The following is a 15,932-nucleotide window of genomic DNA, read 5'->3' as shown; positions in this document are numbered from 1 at the left end:
AGGTTACCCAACATGATTCAGATGGTGTTTTCAGAGCCTTCTCACTTTCACCTTTTCCAATGTACTCATCTTGCTGATTTCCAGTGTACTAGGCAATTTAATTGGCTAATTGGCTAATACAGTGCCCCTCTTGTCACAATTAGTGGCTAATTAGCTCGAAGGCCTTCAATTGAAAACATAATACATGCTATTACTGTAAAATTGATACGATGTGGAATTGCTGTTACTAACCATTTCTTTACAGTTACCTCTCAAAAAGTGCTGTTCTGTACATCTGATCTTTTTGAAACACAAGAATTATTCTTTCCCTGCAAGGAAAGGATCAAACCCCTTTTAGAGCGCACGCTGTATGGCTTCACCTGATCTGACAGTTTATGAACTTGTGTTGCTTTAATTACTTTTGATATAAAATACAGTAATCCAGGTTTCTTGTCTCCTGTATTTGACGTTTATTTTCACTAAAGTTTTAAGTGTTAACAGTTTAGCTGCCCTGCTCAGTTCTGTAAAGGACTTCATTTGGTTAGATTGAAAACATTAACTTCTGAGGCCCTTGAAGATGGCAACCAGTAATCCTGTAAGTAGGGGTCTTTTAGCTCTTTATTTTAAAGGCTCATGACTCCTAGTGTGCTTTGGAGTGCAGATCTAATGAAAGGATATTTCCAGGTATGAGAAATACCAAATTCTTTTAACAGCATAACCTAAGTGGCTGACCTCTTCCGTAACATGTAAAACTTTTTTTCTTTTTAGGAATATGCTTTGACTTTAAAACTGCTAGTACACAATAAAATACTTGTGGTTGGATCATCTGGTTCTTACGACCCAAGTTGAGGCTTTGTTTCTGATTTCAGAAATCACGTCACCACAAGAATTTTCTCTTTCTCTCCTTCTTTCCTCTGCTTTGCATACCCAACCATTACACAATTCCTTATTTTGTGTCTCCCACAAAATCAAATCAAGTAAAACATAACTTTTAAAATAATTGGATTTGAACCGAAATGTATGGAAAGCAGAAAGGGAATGCTTTTCATAGCTGGGACTATGTAAATCTATTACTGTAGTAACAAAATCTCCCTTTTCCCCACCTCCATATAAAAATATCAGTGATTTTTAAAAGTGTTTGATCAAGCTGCGTGTATTTTAAATGCAAGTAAGGTGTTAAACATCCTTAGTGTAACTTCAATTGGCAGAGTAGTCTTCTAGGTTTTTTGGTGCTTTTTTTTTATTTTAGTGATGTTCTTAGTTGCTTCTTTAATTTGATGTGTGTATATTTTAAGACCGAGTTTATTATCTGTCTGTGAAGTAAGTTGTGCCCCAGGTAGTTCAGGCATTTTGTCCATCCTGATCCCTTTATCAGTGAATGAGGTGTTAGACATGGAGGGATTGTTTTCCTGCCAGAGACAAAGGCTGATGCAACCCAGCAGATGAATTTGGAGGTAAAATGCTTGAACCTGGTACATCTCAGAGGGAGAACCTGGCTGTGGCCTTGGGAGAGGGCTGGCTAAAATTAGGTGCTTGAGTGTGGCCTCATTTTCTGAGGAACAGAGTGTCCTCTGGCTTGCATCAACCAAACCAAAGGGGAATCTTGGTTTTCAGAAACTCGGTTCAGGTTTTCTCTCGCTCAGTTTGGGGCCTTTGTGTTAATGAGTTCCTGTAAATACAAATAGTCTGGTGCCCCAAAACCCTGGGGAGAGGATTCTTCCAAATGGGTGCAGGCAGCGAAGGGAATCCAGATTAAGAATTGTGTAATAAAAAGTTAATGTAGATGAGCTACCATTGTTCCCTGGGGGAGAAGAAAAATCTGAAGTTCCAATCACATTCCCTTTTTTGCCAATTTAAAAGCAGTTGAATGAGAATTAAATCTCCCAAACTTTGCCTGTAGTTTGCAGATAATTTCTACATCAGTTTTGTGTTGAGACTGATTCAAAGCGTGTTATGTCTGGTGGAACCAGCCACTGAGGCTTTACTGACTGTGCCCCTGAATTTGGGGGGTTTGGGCTTTAAAGGACTATTTTCTAGAGTGTAATGCTAGCACTTGTTAGCAGGCATTGAACTGAAGAAACTTCATATTGAATGGTTCGTAGATTTTTTTTTTTTTTTGGTGGGTATTTTTCATCCTAATTGCCAGCCTATTTATAGTTGCAGAGCCTACATCTTGTGCAGTTAACAAGAAAAAGTGGTGCTCTCATTTTACAGCTTGATAAAAGGGATGACTTCATCTTGCTCCATGCCAGGAGCATCATGGAGTAATGTTGTAGTACTTTATGAGAGACTTTAAATCCAGATTTTTCTCCTTTGTAGGAAGTGCAGGCACATGTGGAAACACTACAGTGAGCCTTGGGAATGTCTCATTGTATCCAGGACTGCTGTAGTGTGGCAGAGACCAAAAATCTGGAAAGATAAGGGATTAGGCAAAATGCTGTTGTGGGTGCTGAGCAGAAGCAGACATCTAAGAAAAGCCACACAAAGCAGTTGCCAGTGCACTTTGTATTCATAGTTGAAAATGTGGCTGATAAGAAAAAACCTTCAGTTGGAGAAAACCTTCAGCCCCAAGGTTCTTGAATGACTCTCCCCCCTGTTTATCTCTGTTGGTCCTTTTCTTCCCTGAGTAGCAGCAGAGTGAAGGTCAGGCTGTGGCTCCCAGATGTGCAGCAGGGAACTCCAGAGCTTCTGTCACTTCACAAATGTGAATAAAGCACAGATTTGTGCTCTTACTTGAAAGAATATAAAGATAGAGAGATCAGGCACTAAAATAAGTAACTCCCTTGGCAGTTAAAATGGTCTGCAGAGAAAAAGCAGAAATCCCTCATTCCTTTCTAGTGCTAAAACCAGAACCAGGAGGAGTTTTACTTGGATGATTTGGTTCAATTTCATTACTTCTCCATTGTACCATCTTGGTTTAGATCTACTTTTTTCTGTTTTTTTATTCCCCTCAAGTGGTCACGTATTTTATATTTCACCTGTATATTTGTAGTTTGTCCTAGCTATGCCTTTAGGTTTTTTTTTAGTCTTTCCTTTCTGAATTCCGTGCAATTTCTTGGCCTCTTTATGGTTCTAAAAATTGGAGTGTTTACTTCATATTAATCTGTAGAAATCTGAGGAATGAAGCAGAGTAGAGGAAATTCTGCAATGCCTGAAGACATACAAACAGCCTTCAGTTGCAAAGGCTGCCGTGGCCCTCTGTGCCTGGGCTGGAGTTTTCCAGGGAGCTTTGCACTCTGAGGCAGGAGCAGCCCTGTTCCCATCAGACACCCTTTTAGCCAGGTTAGCAGAGAAGAGGTAGGTCCAGTGTCAGTGTCTCCTCAAAGCACCACCCACAGATTCCATTCTCTATGGATCTGCAAAACTCCAGCTGAGCAGAGAAGACACTGCTGTAGGCCATGACTTTGTGGGAAGGACTGCCATGTGTGGCTGCTAATTGTGCCTTGTTTACTTTGCTGCAGGAGTGGAACCATCACATCAATGGAGCGACTCACAGCCGCCGCTGTCAGCTGCTGCTCGAAATGTATGAACTTGAAGTACAGTAACTGGGGAGGAGGGCTCAGCCTGGGACAGCACTCAGGCACAGCCTGCCATTCCTGGGTGTCCTGTGCAGGGCCACGAGTTGGACTGGATGATCCTTGTGGGTCCTTCCCAGCTCAAGATGTTCCCTGATTTTAAATAACTGTTGCACAAAGCAAGTTTAGAAAACTTACTGTGCCTTCTAGGGGATAAAAGCAACTTGGAGCATCTTCAGGACAAAAAGGGATCCTGGTTTATAGCTTTCAAATCCCACTGGTGTATATGTAACAGCAGGAACTTAGCAGTTGAGAATCTGTTGTAATTGTAGTTACTGATACCACTTGTACATTTTGGTTGTAAAACCAGCAGCTCTGCAAACAGAGTAGGGAGTTTGTCCTGAAGAGCAGTTTCTGTCAGGGCTGCTCATGGCTCTGGCCCTGGAGCGTTGCCTGTGCTGCAGCTGTCTTACACCTCCAGGTATCACTGCTTGTGTTACACAGCTAGAGGAGATTGCATGTTTCTTACATTTTCTTTTAATTTTGTCTCTTTTAAGATACCCAGAATGGAATCCTGACAGTGATTCAGGACATGGAATGTAAGTAGTAATTAATTTTGAAGTATTTATAATTGTTTATTTGAAGCAGAGGGAGTTCCTAACATTTTATGTCCAGCAACACATTTCCTTTGGCTCAAATGGATTCCTCCCTTTGTTTTCCAGCTGAAGGGCAGCATTCAAAGTTGCCTGAGTTGTGTGCATAGAAGTTATGCAGAAATTAGGGTGTTTTGTGAATGAAAGCTTCACAGTTTCTTGGTTTAAAATGACAGTGTATTTTCTCCTCTTTCTAGGGGTGATCCCTTTATGTTGCAGCAATCTACAAACCCTGCACCAGGAATTTTGGGACCACCACCACCTCCATTCCACCTTGGAGGACCTCCTGTTGGGCCCAGAGGTAACCTCAGCAGGCACCTACCTTCACCTGGCTTAATTTCTAGCTGGGTTTTTTTTTACTCTTGTTTTAATTTGTCACTGGTGTTCTAAAACAATGAAGGAAAATGTTTTTCTCAGCACTAGAGCTAAAATACTTTGGCTGTGGTGGGACTAAAGAGTGGTACTGAGTTCCCACACTTCACCTTTTTGCCAGCTGCCAACTCCCTATGGCTGCTGATTTTTAACTGAGATTAATCTACATGTGTTGAGTGCTTGGATTTTTTTTTCCTATGTAGGAGATTTTTCTATCTGTCTTCTGAGTAGCTACATGTTGGTGGAGTTTTCTGGTAAGAATTCAGTGTCCTAAATGGTTTTTTTCCCCTGTTTTCAAGTGAAGATGAGAAATAAATTGGAATAGAAGTGAGAAGTGGGAAGATGGATGATGCAAGCCTCTTCCTCTCAGGAAAGGAGGCTAAGAATCAGATTATTGCCTGATGCTCTTCTACCTTTTAGATAGTTCAAATGACTAAAAGAGCAAAACTAATTAATTTACCTGGATAGCTTGACAGAGTACAAATATTTTAGACACTTTTTAGATTATAGATGCATTCATACTTTATTACATTAAAATAACATCATTAATTTTTTTTAAAATATCTCAGATTTAACTATAGGCCAAACTATTTGAAAGGGGGTTTTGTTTGTGTTTGGTTTTTGGATTTTTTTTTAATGGGTATTGTGATTGAATTGGTGATGTCTTAGAACTTAAATTGTATAGAGAGTGTCTTTAATAAAGAAATTTCACATCCTTTGTGTACAGGGAAGTTTTCCTCTGGCAAATCTTACTTAAAACAGGAGGTTTTGTTTTTTTTTTTCCCAATGGGCTGTGCTTACTCGCTGCTGTTCCTGAACAGCAATAAATGCAGCTCTTTCTCCAATGTTAGAGTGAAGAGAAGGAGCAGGAATGAGGACCCCAAGTTACAAGAGCTCTGAAATAAAGAAGCCTTTTTAGAGTGCAATGAAATAATTAATTTTTAGAACTTGATCTCAGTCTGGTATTACAAGTGACATATCTTTTAAGAGCTCGTGATGAGACATGTTAATCCCAGTCTTACAGGTTGAACTAAGCTTGTTCATTCTTTTAATTTCTTAAGGAGCTGGAAATGGAAATATGCAAGGACCCAGACACATGCAGAAGGGCAGAGTGGTTAGTATTGAAATTCTTTCTTCCTTTTAACTCACATTTTTGTTAGATAATTCTTCTGTGCTTGCTTAAGGTGTGGGTTTTGTTTTTGTTTAATGAATTGATTGTTTTAGAAGTGAGATTTTAGAATGTGTGTGGAAGTACTGACACTTTGGCATGAGATAGGAGTTTGTTGTGTTGAGTACTCTACATATTCCAAAACTGTACAGAACTACTTTAGAGGTTCTCCTCATGATGAAGCTGTGGGAAGTGAACTTCAGGAAAGGCAGCTTTGGCATGGCAGGCATCTTGCTCTGGAAATCCATAGAAATTCTGTGCCTTTTCTGGATGCATCTTTGGTCACTAGTGAAGATAGATAACAATAGTTTTTAAAATTTTAAACAGTTACACCAGTAGAGCAGAGCCTTGGCAGGATTTAGGTTTGCTGGTACTCAGGTTTTCTCATGCTGTGTGCACTTGCTTTGTGTTCAACAGGAAACAAGCAGAGTTGTGCACATCATGGATTTCCAGAGGGGAAAGAACCTGAGATATCAGCTGCTTCAGCTCGTTGAACCCTTTGGGATAATCACAAATCACCTGATTCTAAACAAAATCAATGAGGTAAGATTGGGTCCCAGGGCACTGCTGGTGTGTCTGATGGGCTTCCTGTCACTGTCTGAGCTTTGTTTTTGCTCAGCCACCCACTGAGATGCCCCATCTGTCATCAGGGGCATGTGGGAAAGGAAGGGAGTGTGTTTCCAGAAATGCTGCATTACTGCATTTTCACTTATATATTGAAAAATCCTCCTGGTTGGTTGTTCATTGCTTTCTCAACACCACCACATTCTGCTCTCATTTGAAAACTATCTGAAAGCTTATTTGATCTTGGTTTGTATTATGGAGTGTGTCTTATTTTGAAGTGTGAAAAAAAGCAAGACTGTAGAACTGGAAAAAGCAGGAAGCAATTGAGTGTTTTGAATCCAATTCTAGGTGGAATGTAAACAAATGAAATAGTTCTGTTTGTGCACCTAAATAAAGTATCTGCCAAGTTCTGCAGGTCAGTTCATGTTGTAACCAAAAAGCAGTTTTTATTTCTGATGCAATTATTTTTAAAAGAAAGCATGGAAAAGCTTAAAAATTTGAAACTAAATTAGATTCCTGAAAGAGCAGCACTTAATTTGGTTTTGTATGATTTCAGGCATTTATTGAAATGTCAACCACTGAAGATGCCCAGGCTGCAGTGGAATATTATTCAACAACACCTGCCCTGGTGTTTGGTAAACCAGTCAGAGTCCACTTGTCACAGAAATACAAGAGAATAAAGGTAAAACACTTCTGCTTTTTTAGCATTGCCTTATTTTAATCTGGGAAAGTCAGTGTTGTGAGGCTGCTGCACTTTAGTTATTCCTAATTTCTGTACTTTTCAGTGCATCAGATTAATCAAGGGACAGTCACCTATGTATCTTTTATATATAGGTCTTAAATGTCTTTCCCTTTTAATCTTAGAAACCTGAGGGTAAACCTGACCAAAAGACTGAGCCACCAAAACCAGAACTTGGTCGTGTGATCCACCTGAGCAACTTGCCCCACTCGGGCTACTCTGACAACGCCGTGCTCAAACTGGCCGAGCCCTACGGGAAGATCAAGAACTACATCCTCATGAGAATGAAGAGCCAGGTGACTGCAGGGGAGCCCTGGGGTAGGGCAGGGAAGGAATTACACCTTCAGCTGGGGCATGTGTGGACTTTGTGCTCTGGCATAGGTTTGGAAATGACACAGGGTCTGTCAAGGTCAGGGATTTGCTTTGGAGCTTCTTGGGAGATGTCCCTGGAATATGAGCTGCTTTAAAAACAGAAAAAATGTATTTCAGCGTGGAGGTTTAATTATTGGATTATCCAGATTCCTGCATGGAGCCTTGGGATTATTTTCTTAGGGCTGAAAAACCATTACTTATGAAACGAATATATTCCACTGTTACATGTTTCTTTTATTTACCCTTTATTTCTCATTCTTTTAAACTAAACAAAAGCTGTCCTGCTGTGCTTTTCTAGCTTGGAAGAGAAAGGTTTGAAGACAGACCATTGTGTGTATAGTGAAATGCTTTTAATGTGCATGGACAAGATTTCTATAAATATACAGGAGTTTAAACTATTTAGCTCTAATTTTTTTAAGCTTTACTGTCCCAGTTCATTGCTCTCTTGAGTAAAAAGTTCCACTGCTTTTACAAAGAGATGGGTGCCTGAATCCCCTAATGCCACACTTGAGAAGTGAAAAATTACTAAACTATTGTGTGACCCCTAGGAAGTCTTCCCTGACCTTATTTCACTGGAAAAACAAAATCCCTTTGCTGTCTAAGTTGGCTGCTGAAACAGCTTTCAGTTTTTTGGCAAGGATACTGCAACCCAGATGTGTTTGTTGAAAGCTCATTCAGCAGCCTCATGAGATCTCCTCACAGAGATGGAGGAGCAGCAGTTGCTGCCTTTTTGTTTCAGCCTTCTCTCAAAAAGCAAAAATAAAACACTGAGGTAGTCTTACAGCTCCCCTGAAATTCCCAGGTACATAAGCACTAAATAAGAGTTTCATTGTCCTGATACTTTTTTATTTAAATCATATTTTACTTTATGGTGGCTTTTTTGGCAGATTATTTAAATGCCTGTTTAATTTCAGAACTGTCTCTGGGACAGATGTTCTGAATGGAAAAGCTGGGGTTTGTAGAGCACTTGGGTAAATGTTACAGTGTTTGGGGAGGATGGATGTAGTTGAACCTCATGATTTTTGTATTTGGAAATGCTGTGTTTTAAGTTAAAACACTATCTGGAAAATTGTCGTGTGTTTCAGAGTCCTTTTTAATGTGTGTTTTAATCTTTTCAGGCCTTTATTGAGATGGAGACCAGAGAAGATGCTTTGGCCATGGTTGAGCATTGTGCCAACAAAGCTCTTTGGTTCCAAGGCAGATGTGTGAAAGTGGATTTATCTGAAAAGTACAAGAAACTGGTGTTAAGGGTAAGGACTTTTTAAATTGTAGTTGAAGATGTAAAGGGAAGTAGATGACAGCCATTGCTTATTGAAAACTCAGTGTTGCATGTAAAATTAAACAGTTGGCTGTAATATTTTCTGGCTCCTCAAGTGCAGTTACTTGGCATGAGTCTGGTGTTGAGACAAGTTAAAGGATATTCCTTTCAGATGAAACAAAACCCAGGTACTGAAATTCAGATTTTGGAGTAAATTATGTAGATTTTAATTAAAATTACTCCATTTAGAACATTCTCTAATGTGGGATCCTTTTTCTTTCCCCTTCATATTTGAAAATGAAGAAGGTTTGTGAAAACTTAAAATGTATCAGAACTGCACCTCTGCCTGTGCAGCTGACATAAAGGAGGGAGAGGTTGACTGAAGGGTTTTTTTACATAACACCAGGGTAATATTCATGCAATTGTAGGTGGTTCTGCATCAGACTGGGACAGTAGGTGGAAAACTGAGAGGAGGTCAGCTGGTCAGAGCATGGTGCTGATAATGCCAAGGTTGTGGGTTCAACCCTTTTGTGCCATTCACTGAAGAGCTGGACTTGATGATTCTTATGGGTCCCTTCCAACTCAGAATATTCTGTGATAATAATAAAGTCCTGTGATAATGAAAGCAGGAGAAATCTGTACTGTCAGGCTGTCTCCTAGAAACATCAGCTTTGTTGTGGAGCTTGAAGAAATCTTACTGAGGCACATGGTTGTGCAGCAAAATGAGAGCTTAGTGGCAATTTGAATAGATTTCCTTGTTACTGCCTAGAGGTGACATTTCCTGTTCAGTAATTCATAAACAGGTGAAGTGATGGGAGTCTGCTAAAGGTTTTCCAGTAATGATGGGGAAAAGTACAGCTTAGGACTGATCTGTGCCAGTGCCTGCACTACATGCTGTTGGTTCATAAACAAACCAGGAATTGTATGTGAATTTTCTGGAGCAGGCTATCCCATTTGTTTTGTATTGACTAATTACTGTGAATAAAGGCAGAGGTTTGGTCACATCCTGTCTGACATGAAATAAAGGTTTACTGATCAGTTGGTGGGTGGCATGGACAGAGTTCCTAGGGGTTAATGTAGCTGGAAGCACTTGGCTGGATTGGTTTCTTGTCTGAATTAATGCTGCAGTAGTTGTGTAAGTCACAGTCTGCTGTAACTCACAGATTTTTTAAATTTTATTTTAGATTCCCAACAAAGGAGTTGAACTGCTGAAAAAAGATAAAACCAGGTAATTTTCTAGTGTTAAAGCATGATGTTGTTTAAAGGAAATATGAAAATACCTTACTCAGAGTATAGAAACAATACAAAAGTCAGGCAAGCTTTGAGATCAAATGGCTGGAGGTTGTGCCCAGAGATTAACTGTTTCAAATATGCTACCCACCCTCTTCCTCTAATGATGGAGATTTCACAGCCTCTTCAGGCTCCTCAGGAAATCCTTTGCAGTCCCTAATTAGCCTTACCTTCCTGCAATTGAAACCCACAAGCAGTTGTCCTGTCTCGTAAGGATAATTTCTCCTTGGAGCAGCCTTTTGTATCTTTGAAGAATGATGTCCTTCAGGGTTTCCCTCAGCTTTCCATCTTCTGAACTGAAACACAACAGTTTTCAGGCTTGTGTAAAGAAATATGATCTTTTTCTTTTGTAACTTCTGGGCTCTCTCCAGGTTTACAAGCAGCAATGTTCTTTGTTCTTTACAGAAAGAGAACATATTCCCCAGACAGCAAAGATTCTCCCAGTGATAAGAAGTCCAAAACAGAACCTGCTCAGAAACCTGAAAGTGGCAATACAGAAGAAAAAGCAAAAGAGGAGAAACAGGAGGATGCTGCTGAGCCTTCAGGTGCCAAAAGTGGGGAACAGACAGAGCAAGATGAGCCCAGTTTACTCCTGGAGTCTGAAGATGAGCTGCTGGTGGATGAGGAGGAGGCAGCAGCACTGTTAGAAAGTGGCAGCTCAGCTGGAGAGGATGCAGATGTTGCCAATTTAGCTGATGTGGCTACTGAGGAAAAAAAGGACACACCTGATGATGCGACTGTAAAAACTGAGGGGAATGTTGCAGCCACTCCAGCAGCCAAGAAAAAGCTTAAGAAGGTAACTCACACAGTGAGCTGCTGAGTGGGGCAAGCCCAGTCTAACTTATGTAGCACACCATGTACATTCTGGTGCAGACCTTCCTCTGTGGGTCTTTAAAACACCTGTCTGGAGAGGAACAGGTGATAAAGCTCTGTGAAGAAAATGGAGGATCTCACTGGGTGTAGCTTGCACATGGATTCAGTTATAAATCCCTGATTGTGTTTTGACAGAAGCTTTAATTTTGGGACTTCTAGCCTTGTTGCTTGCTGGGGATTTGCTTGCTTTTCACCCTTTTTTTTTGATTAATACTTAGCCAGGAACTGTGTTCTCCTGAGCAGTTTCTCAGCAAACTGTCTGTAGTTACCCGTGAGCCAGAAATAATGTTCAAAAAAATAATGTACTGGGGGCTTGAGGCTAATCTGGGCTTGGACAGAATTGGATCTACAGCTTGCACCTTACACTGAGGGGCAGGTAGGGCCATCTCCAGCTAGCCAGGGCCCCTTTCCCACTGGAGAATGACAGGAATTGGTTTCCAGTCACAGACTACTTGCTGTGAATTCCTTTTCTCACCACATCATCCCACACTCTTGTGGGTTTTATGTCCTGCCTGCTTTGTTAATCATACTCAGTTCTGTGGAGTGCTGTGCAAAGTTGTAGTAATTTGTTGGAATGCTGTTTTGCAAGAGAGGCATGTCCCTAATTAATGAATGAGATTTGCATGGATCTCAGTTTTGGGGGATCCTTGTCAGGAACCTGGTTAATGGTGCTGAGATGGATACTGGCCATGCAAATGGCATTTCCCAGTTTTCTTAGTGTTGCTTATTGGTGTGTGGGCATTGGCTGTGATAAACTGCTTCAGAGCCAAACTTCATTCTTTGAAGACCCACATTCACAAAGCTGATGCTGCCTCAGTCCTGCTCTCAGTTGCTGTCAAGTACATGGGATAGTGATATCTCCATATCAGCAAGAGCATTTCCAAAAATTCCAAATTTAAACAGTCCCTCTTCTAATGAAACCTGGATTTTCAGAGGCTTTCGCAGTTTGGGTGGTCAGTGGGTTTGGGTTGGGTTTTGTTTGTGTTTTAGTGGTTGTTTTAGTATGGATGCTCCAAGCATTCTACTGGTTGAAAAGAGCTTTTAATTCTTTTTGATGAACTTTCATTAATGGGGACAGAATAGTTCTGGTAAGGTTTTGCCTTCTGTTTCGGCCATGAATTCAAGGATCTTACAGGATTCTCAAATAGAAACAAAATTTGTGCACTCCAAAATTATTTTCACTGAAGGTACTTATGTTAAAAGAACTTTCATCTTGAGAATTTAAGTGGTTTTGGCTCTGTTCTTAAGTTGAAATTATGTTGCTGTGGTGAAACAGTGGCCGCTCCTGATGCAAGAAAAACCCATCACTGTGAAAGGTAATCCTTGATTCTGGGGCAGCGGGGTACAAAAAGAGCTGGTTAAACCTTGAGTAACAGTCGGAGTGAGCGAGGCAGCTCTCGTAGGAGGAGTTTGGAGAAGGGATTTGTGCTGTGAAGCTCAGGGGGGTTTGAGGGGAGCACTCAGGCTGAGCTGACACAGCCCCCTTGTCCCCGCAGCGCTACGTGGGCGGCTTCCCGCGCAGCATGGAGGGCTTTGTCACCCTGGACGAGGTGGGTGACGAGGAGGACTCTGACCACCAGAAGCTGCGCAAGTCCGGGCTGGCTGCCAAGGCTGCGGGCAAGAGCGAGGACAGCCTGGCAGAGATCAAGGTGGACAAGATTGAGGAGCCAGAGCAGGAGAGTGAAACGTTAGAAAACGGAACGAAAAGCGAAGAGAACGCCAAGGCTGAAAGTGTTGAAGCTTCTGATGCTACGACAGCACAGGATGCTGAGAAAAGCACCCAGGAGAGCACAGACCCCCAGGGCGAGCAGGAAACAAAGAGTGTTCTGGAGAAAGCTCTTATCCCAGATGAGTTTAGGATTGGGCCGTACCAGCCAAACGTTCCTGTTGGTAAGGCTGTTTCCATTTCTTTTCCAAAATGTCTCTGTGCATCGCAGTAGCATTTCTCATTTCATCTGACTTTTATTTTTGGCAATACATTGCCCCATAGCCTTTCATTTTAGGGCTTTCCCCTCCTCCCCCTTCTTCACTCTTGCCCTAAACCCAGTATTTTCTTCATTTTTTCCTTATTTTCATAGCGTTTTTCATAACCCTTTCCTTAGGCAAAATTGACAAAGGTATCTTTTAGCAACACAAATTCAATTTTAGCACAAAGCACAACAGTGGTAATAGTTCAGAGTCATATTAAATACTCCAAAACTGATCACAAAACATTGTGAGTTCTTGAAGGACCCAATAAAAATGGACTCTTAATCTGAAAGGTTGATTTTTAAATTAAAAAAAAAAAAACCTGCACATATTTAGTTACTACTAGGCCCCTCCTTGACTAAACTAAAACAGAGACTTTTAAAGATAAAGCAGCTTTTAAATGTAAAGTGAATTATGGTTTTAAGATTTAGCTGAAATGACATATGACATTAAAAGAAATGATGTAGAGTAGATCTCTTAGTTTATTTTGTGGTGTTTACTCCTCTAGGTGTGAATTATGTGGTACCCAAAACAGGGTTTTATTGCAAATTGTGTTCCCTGTTCTACACAAATGAAGATGTTGCAAAAAAGACCCATTGCAGCAGCCTTCCTCATTATCAAAAGTTGAAGGTAAGGCAAAAACTTGTTCATTTTAAATGGCTTGATTCTTTCTGGGGAATAGAGCTCAACGAGACCGGACTGAGAACAAAAATTCCTTTCAGGCAGTGGAAATTGGCTTATTCAATAACTTTTAACTCTGGATAGACCTCTTCAAAATGTCATCTTGTGAAAACAGTATGCAGAATACACAGTTTAAAGAGTGGCTCCAGCATTTTTTATCTTGCAAATTTGGATTAAAGAGGGAATTCCAGTTGGAATAAGGCCAGGCTTAGAAGTAGTGATGCAGAGTAAATACAGATGGCCCAGATTGCTTCCAGTTGTCCCTTTGAGTGTGTTTTCAACCAGTCAACAATGCTTAAGATGAAGTTTTTATATGTTTAAAAGGAAAAACCTTTGCAACTTCTGATTTTGTGAGCACTTTTTCCATTTTCTAACTGGATGAGGTATCACATGATTGCATGGCATGAGTGACAGTGCTGCTGCTGTAACCTCATACTGTGAGCTGCAAACATGACCTCCAGGAAGGGGCAATCCCAAAGGAATTCTGATAGTCCTGCAGTGTCACATTAATGCATTTCAGGGCAGTTGATCCCTGAGCTGAAAGCAAACCCCAGGAGCTCCACAGAGAAGGAGAATGTGGCACCTCATAATTCAAACATTTGCTTTCTTGCAGTACCAGGGAACCCCTAAATAAACAGAGGGCCCAGGGAGGCAGATGGCACAGAAATTGTCACCAGACAACACTGTGAAGGAGTAGATCAGAAAATCAATTCCCATGCAGGATCTTGTAGGAAGAAAATCCACCTCATCCATCACCATAGTGTTTTTTTTTTTTCTTTTTTTTTTTTTTTTTTCCATTGAGGTACCTGCTTATGGGACATTAAAGCCTTGATGTAAAAAGGGAAGGGGGGGAAATGCCAATTTGTGAGCTTTATTACTTGAATGAAACATGATTTGCTTTGCTTTTTTCATGGCAGAAATGATCAGTGAGCTGCTTGTGGGTGATTGTGTGACTGTGGTGGGGTTTGGAATTGGGGAGGGAAGGGGGGAATGTAGCTTCTGTTTCAAGTGGGACTTGCTTGGAGCTCAGAGTCTCCTTTGCTTGGAGAGCTGGGAGAATGAAATAGGTGAATTGATGTTGCTGCCACATGTCAAAGTGGTACCAAATTCCTCAGATGTCCAAATCAACCCTTCTCCAGGGAGGGGAGATATTGAGCTGTGGTGTCCCTGCCTCTGTAGAGGGCAGATTCCACCCAGGTAAGTGGCTCAGTCATGTCACAAGTCCATGACAAAAGGGAAAGGAATTCCCTTGGCTTGCCAAGGAGAGCTCCACTCCACGGTGGGGAGAAGTGCCAGCCTTGTTAGGTATGACCTTTGCAATTGATGCTCACAGATTTAAACTTGGAAATTGGATTTATGTTTCTGTTCTTCATGTTGTGCCTGTGAGAAACTCTTTAAATAGATCCCAAATACAACTGCTTTCTTCCAACAGAAAATTCTGGATAAAATGGCAGAAGACTTCAGGCAAAAGAAAGAAGGTTAAAGAGAAGGAAGGATATAAGGAAAACGTGGCTTTGTTTTTAATGTTAATCTTTTTTAAAAGCAGTACAAGTAGTAGATGGAAATACTGTATTCTTTTTTGTTTTAGTGAGATACAGTAGGCATTATAGGTCTGTTCATGTGTTAAATGTTGTAGCAAAAAGCATATGCAGTTAAGTTAATGACAACAGTTTGTTCTTAATGTGAGAATGGCAACAACGTTTCATTTGACACTTCAAGCTATTACAGAAAATGAAATCTTGCACCCTTGTGGAAAGCTCATCTATGAGAAGAAAACTGCGTTTAAATGAAACTTACTACTTTCAAGCTTCAGAAATTGTCTTTCAATTCCATTCTGAATAAAAAATGAAAAGTAATACTGTATTTTTATTTTATCTAGAACATTCCGTATTTTGGTCTGAGCCTAGCAGCTGTTTAATTTTGAGTGTAAGGCTGTCATTGCATTTCACTTTGGAAAAGTCGTTAAATGTAAGTTGCATTTTTAAATGTTGAATTGCAGTTTCTTTTAATGTCACTGCTGTTAAATCTATAGCAAATAGGAAAATTAGTGATTAGTCAGCTTTACAACTTTGTGATTTTTTTTTTCCTAAGCTCTTGCTAGACTTTCCTATTCAGCTATTCCTTGTATTTTTAGTGAGAAGTAAATGCCCATTCTCTGACCAATATTATTTCCTCGAGCTCTTCCTGCTTTTACTTGAATCCCGTCGCTGTCGTACATCTCTGGTATATCAAAAGCAGCATTGGAGTCCTAAAAGGGACAAAGGTGTCTTTATATTCTTCACATGGAAGTTTTCATACCTGCATTTTAACACCATTTTTTTTGTTAAAACCTGGTTTTGTCAAGACTCCTTAGAACTGTGCATTTAATGTACCTGCACATGTGAGATGTGAACAGGAATTTGCATGTGTAACCTGTGTTTATCTGTAGTTTTTGTTATTTACTGCTTATTTGTGACTTCAGGTTACTAAAGTGATTCCCAATAAACAAAGCTAGACCACA

At 40.5% G+C, this 15,932-nt stretch overlaps 1 protein-coding gene across 5 annotated transcripts in view; it reads left to right on the top strand.

Moving 5' to 3' along the window:
* Positions 1-15,932, top strand: part of MATR3 (matrin 3) — a 25,701-nt gene extending 9,769 nt beyond the window's left edge. For all 5 annotated transcript variants that reach the window (XM_059860004.1, XM_059860005.1, XM_059860007.1 and 2 more), the window contains 13 exons: positions 3,441-3,502; positions 4,052-4,093; positions 4,345-4,448; positions 5,581-5,633; positions 6,105-6,230; positions 6,808-6,933; positions 7,116-7,286; positions 8,481-8,612; positions 9,805-9,848; positions 10,316-10,706; positions 12,280-12,673; positions 13,260-13,381; positions 14,865-15,932. In XM_059860004.1, the coding sequence (XP_059715987.1) occupies positions 3,441-3,502; positions 4,052-4,093; positions 4,345-4,448; positions 5,581-5,633; positions 6,105-6,230; positions 6,808-6,933; positions 7,116-7,286; positions 8,481-8,612; positions 9,805-9,848; positions 10,316-10,706; positions 12,280-12,673; positions 13,260-13,381; positions 14,865-14,915 (1,818 nt within the window). In that variant the 3' untranslated portion in view covers positions 14,916-15,932. The remainder of the gene's footprint in view (positions 1-3,440; positions 3,503-4,051; positions 4,094-4,344; positions 4,449-5,580; positions 5,634-6,104; positions 6,231-6,807; positions 6,934-7,115; positions 7,287-8,480; positions 8,613-9,804; positions 9,849-10,315; positions 10,707-12,279; positions 12,674-13,259; positions 13,382-14,864) is intronic.

Source organism: Haemorhous mexicanus, chromosome 15 (assembly GCF_027477595.1).
Source record: "Haemorhous mexicanus isolate bHaeMex1 chromosome 15, bHaeMex1.pri, whole genome shotgun sequence".
Taxonomy (NCBI): domain Eukaryota; kingdom Metazoa; phylum Chordata; class Aves; order Passeriformes; family Fringillidae; genus Haemorhous; species Haemorhous mexicanus.
Note: the sequence above shows the minus strand (reverse complement) of the source record. Positions and strands in the feature narration are given on the sequence as shown.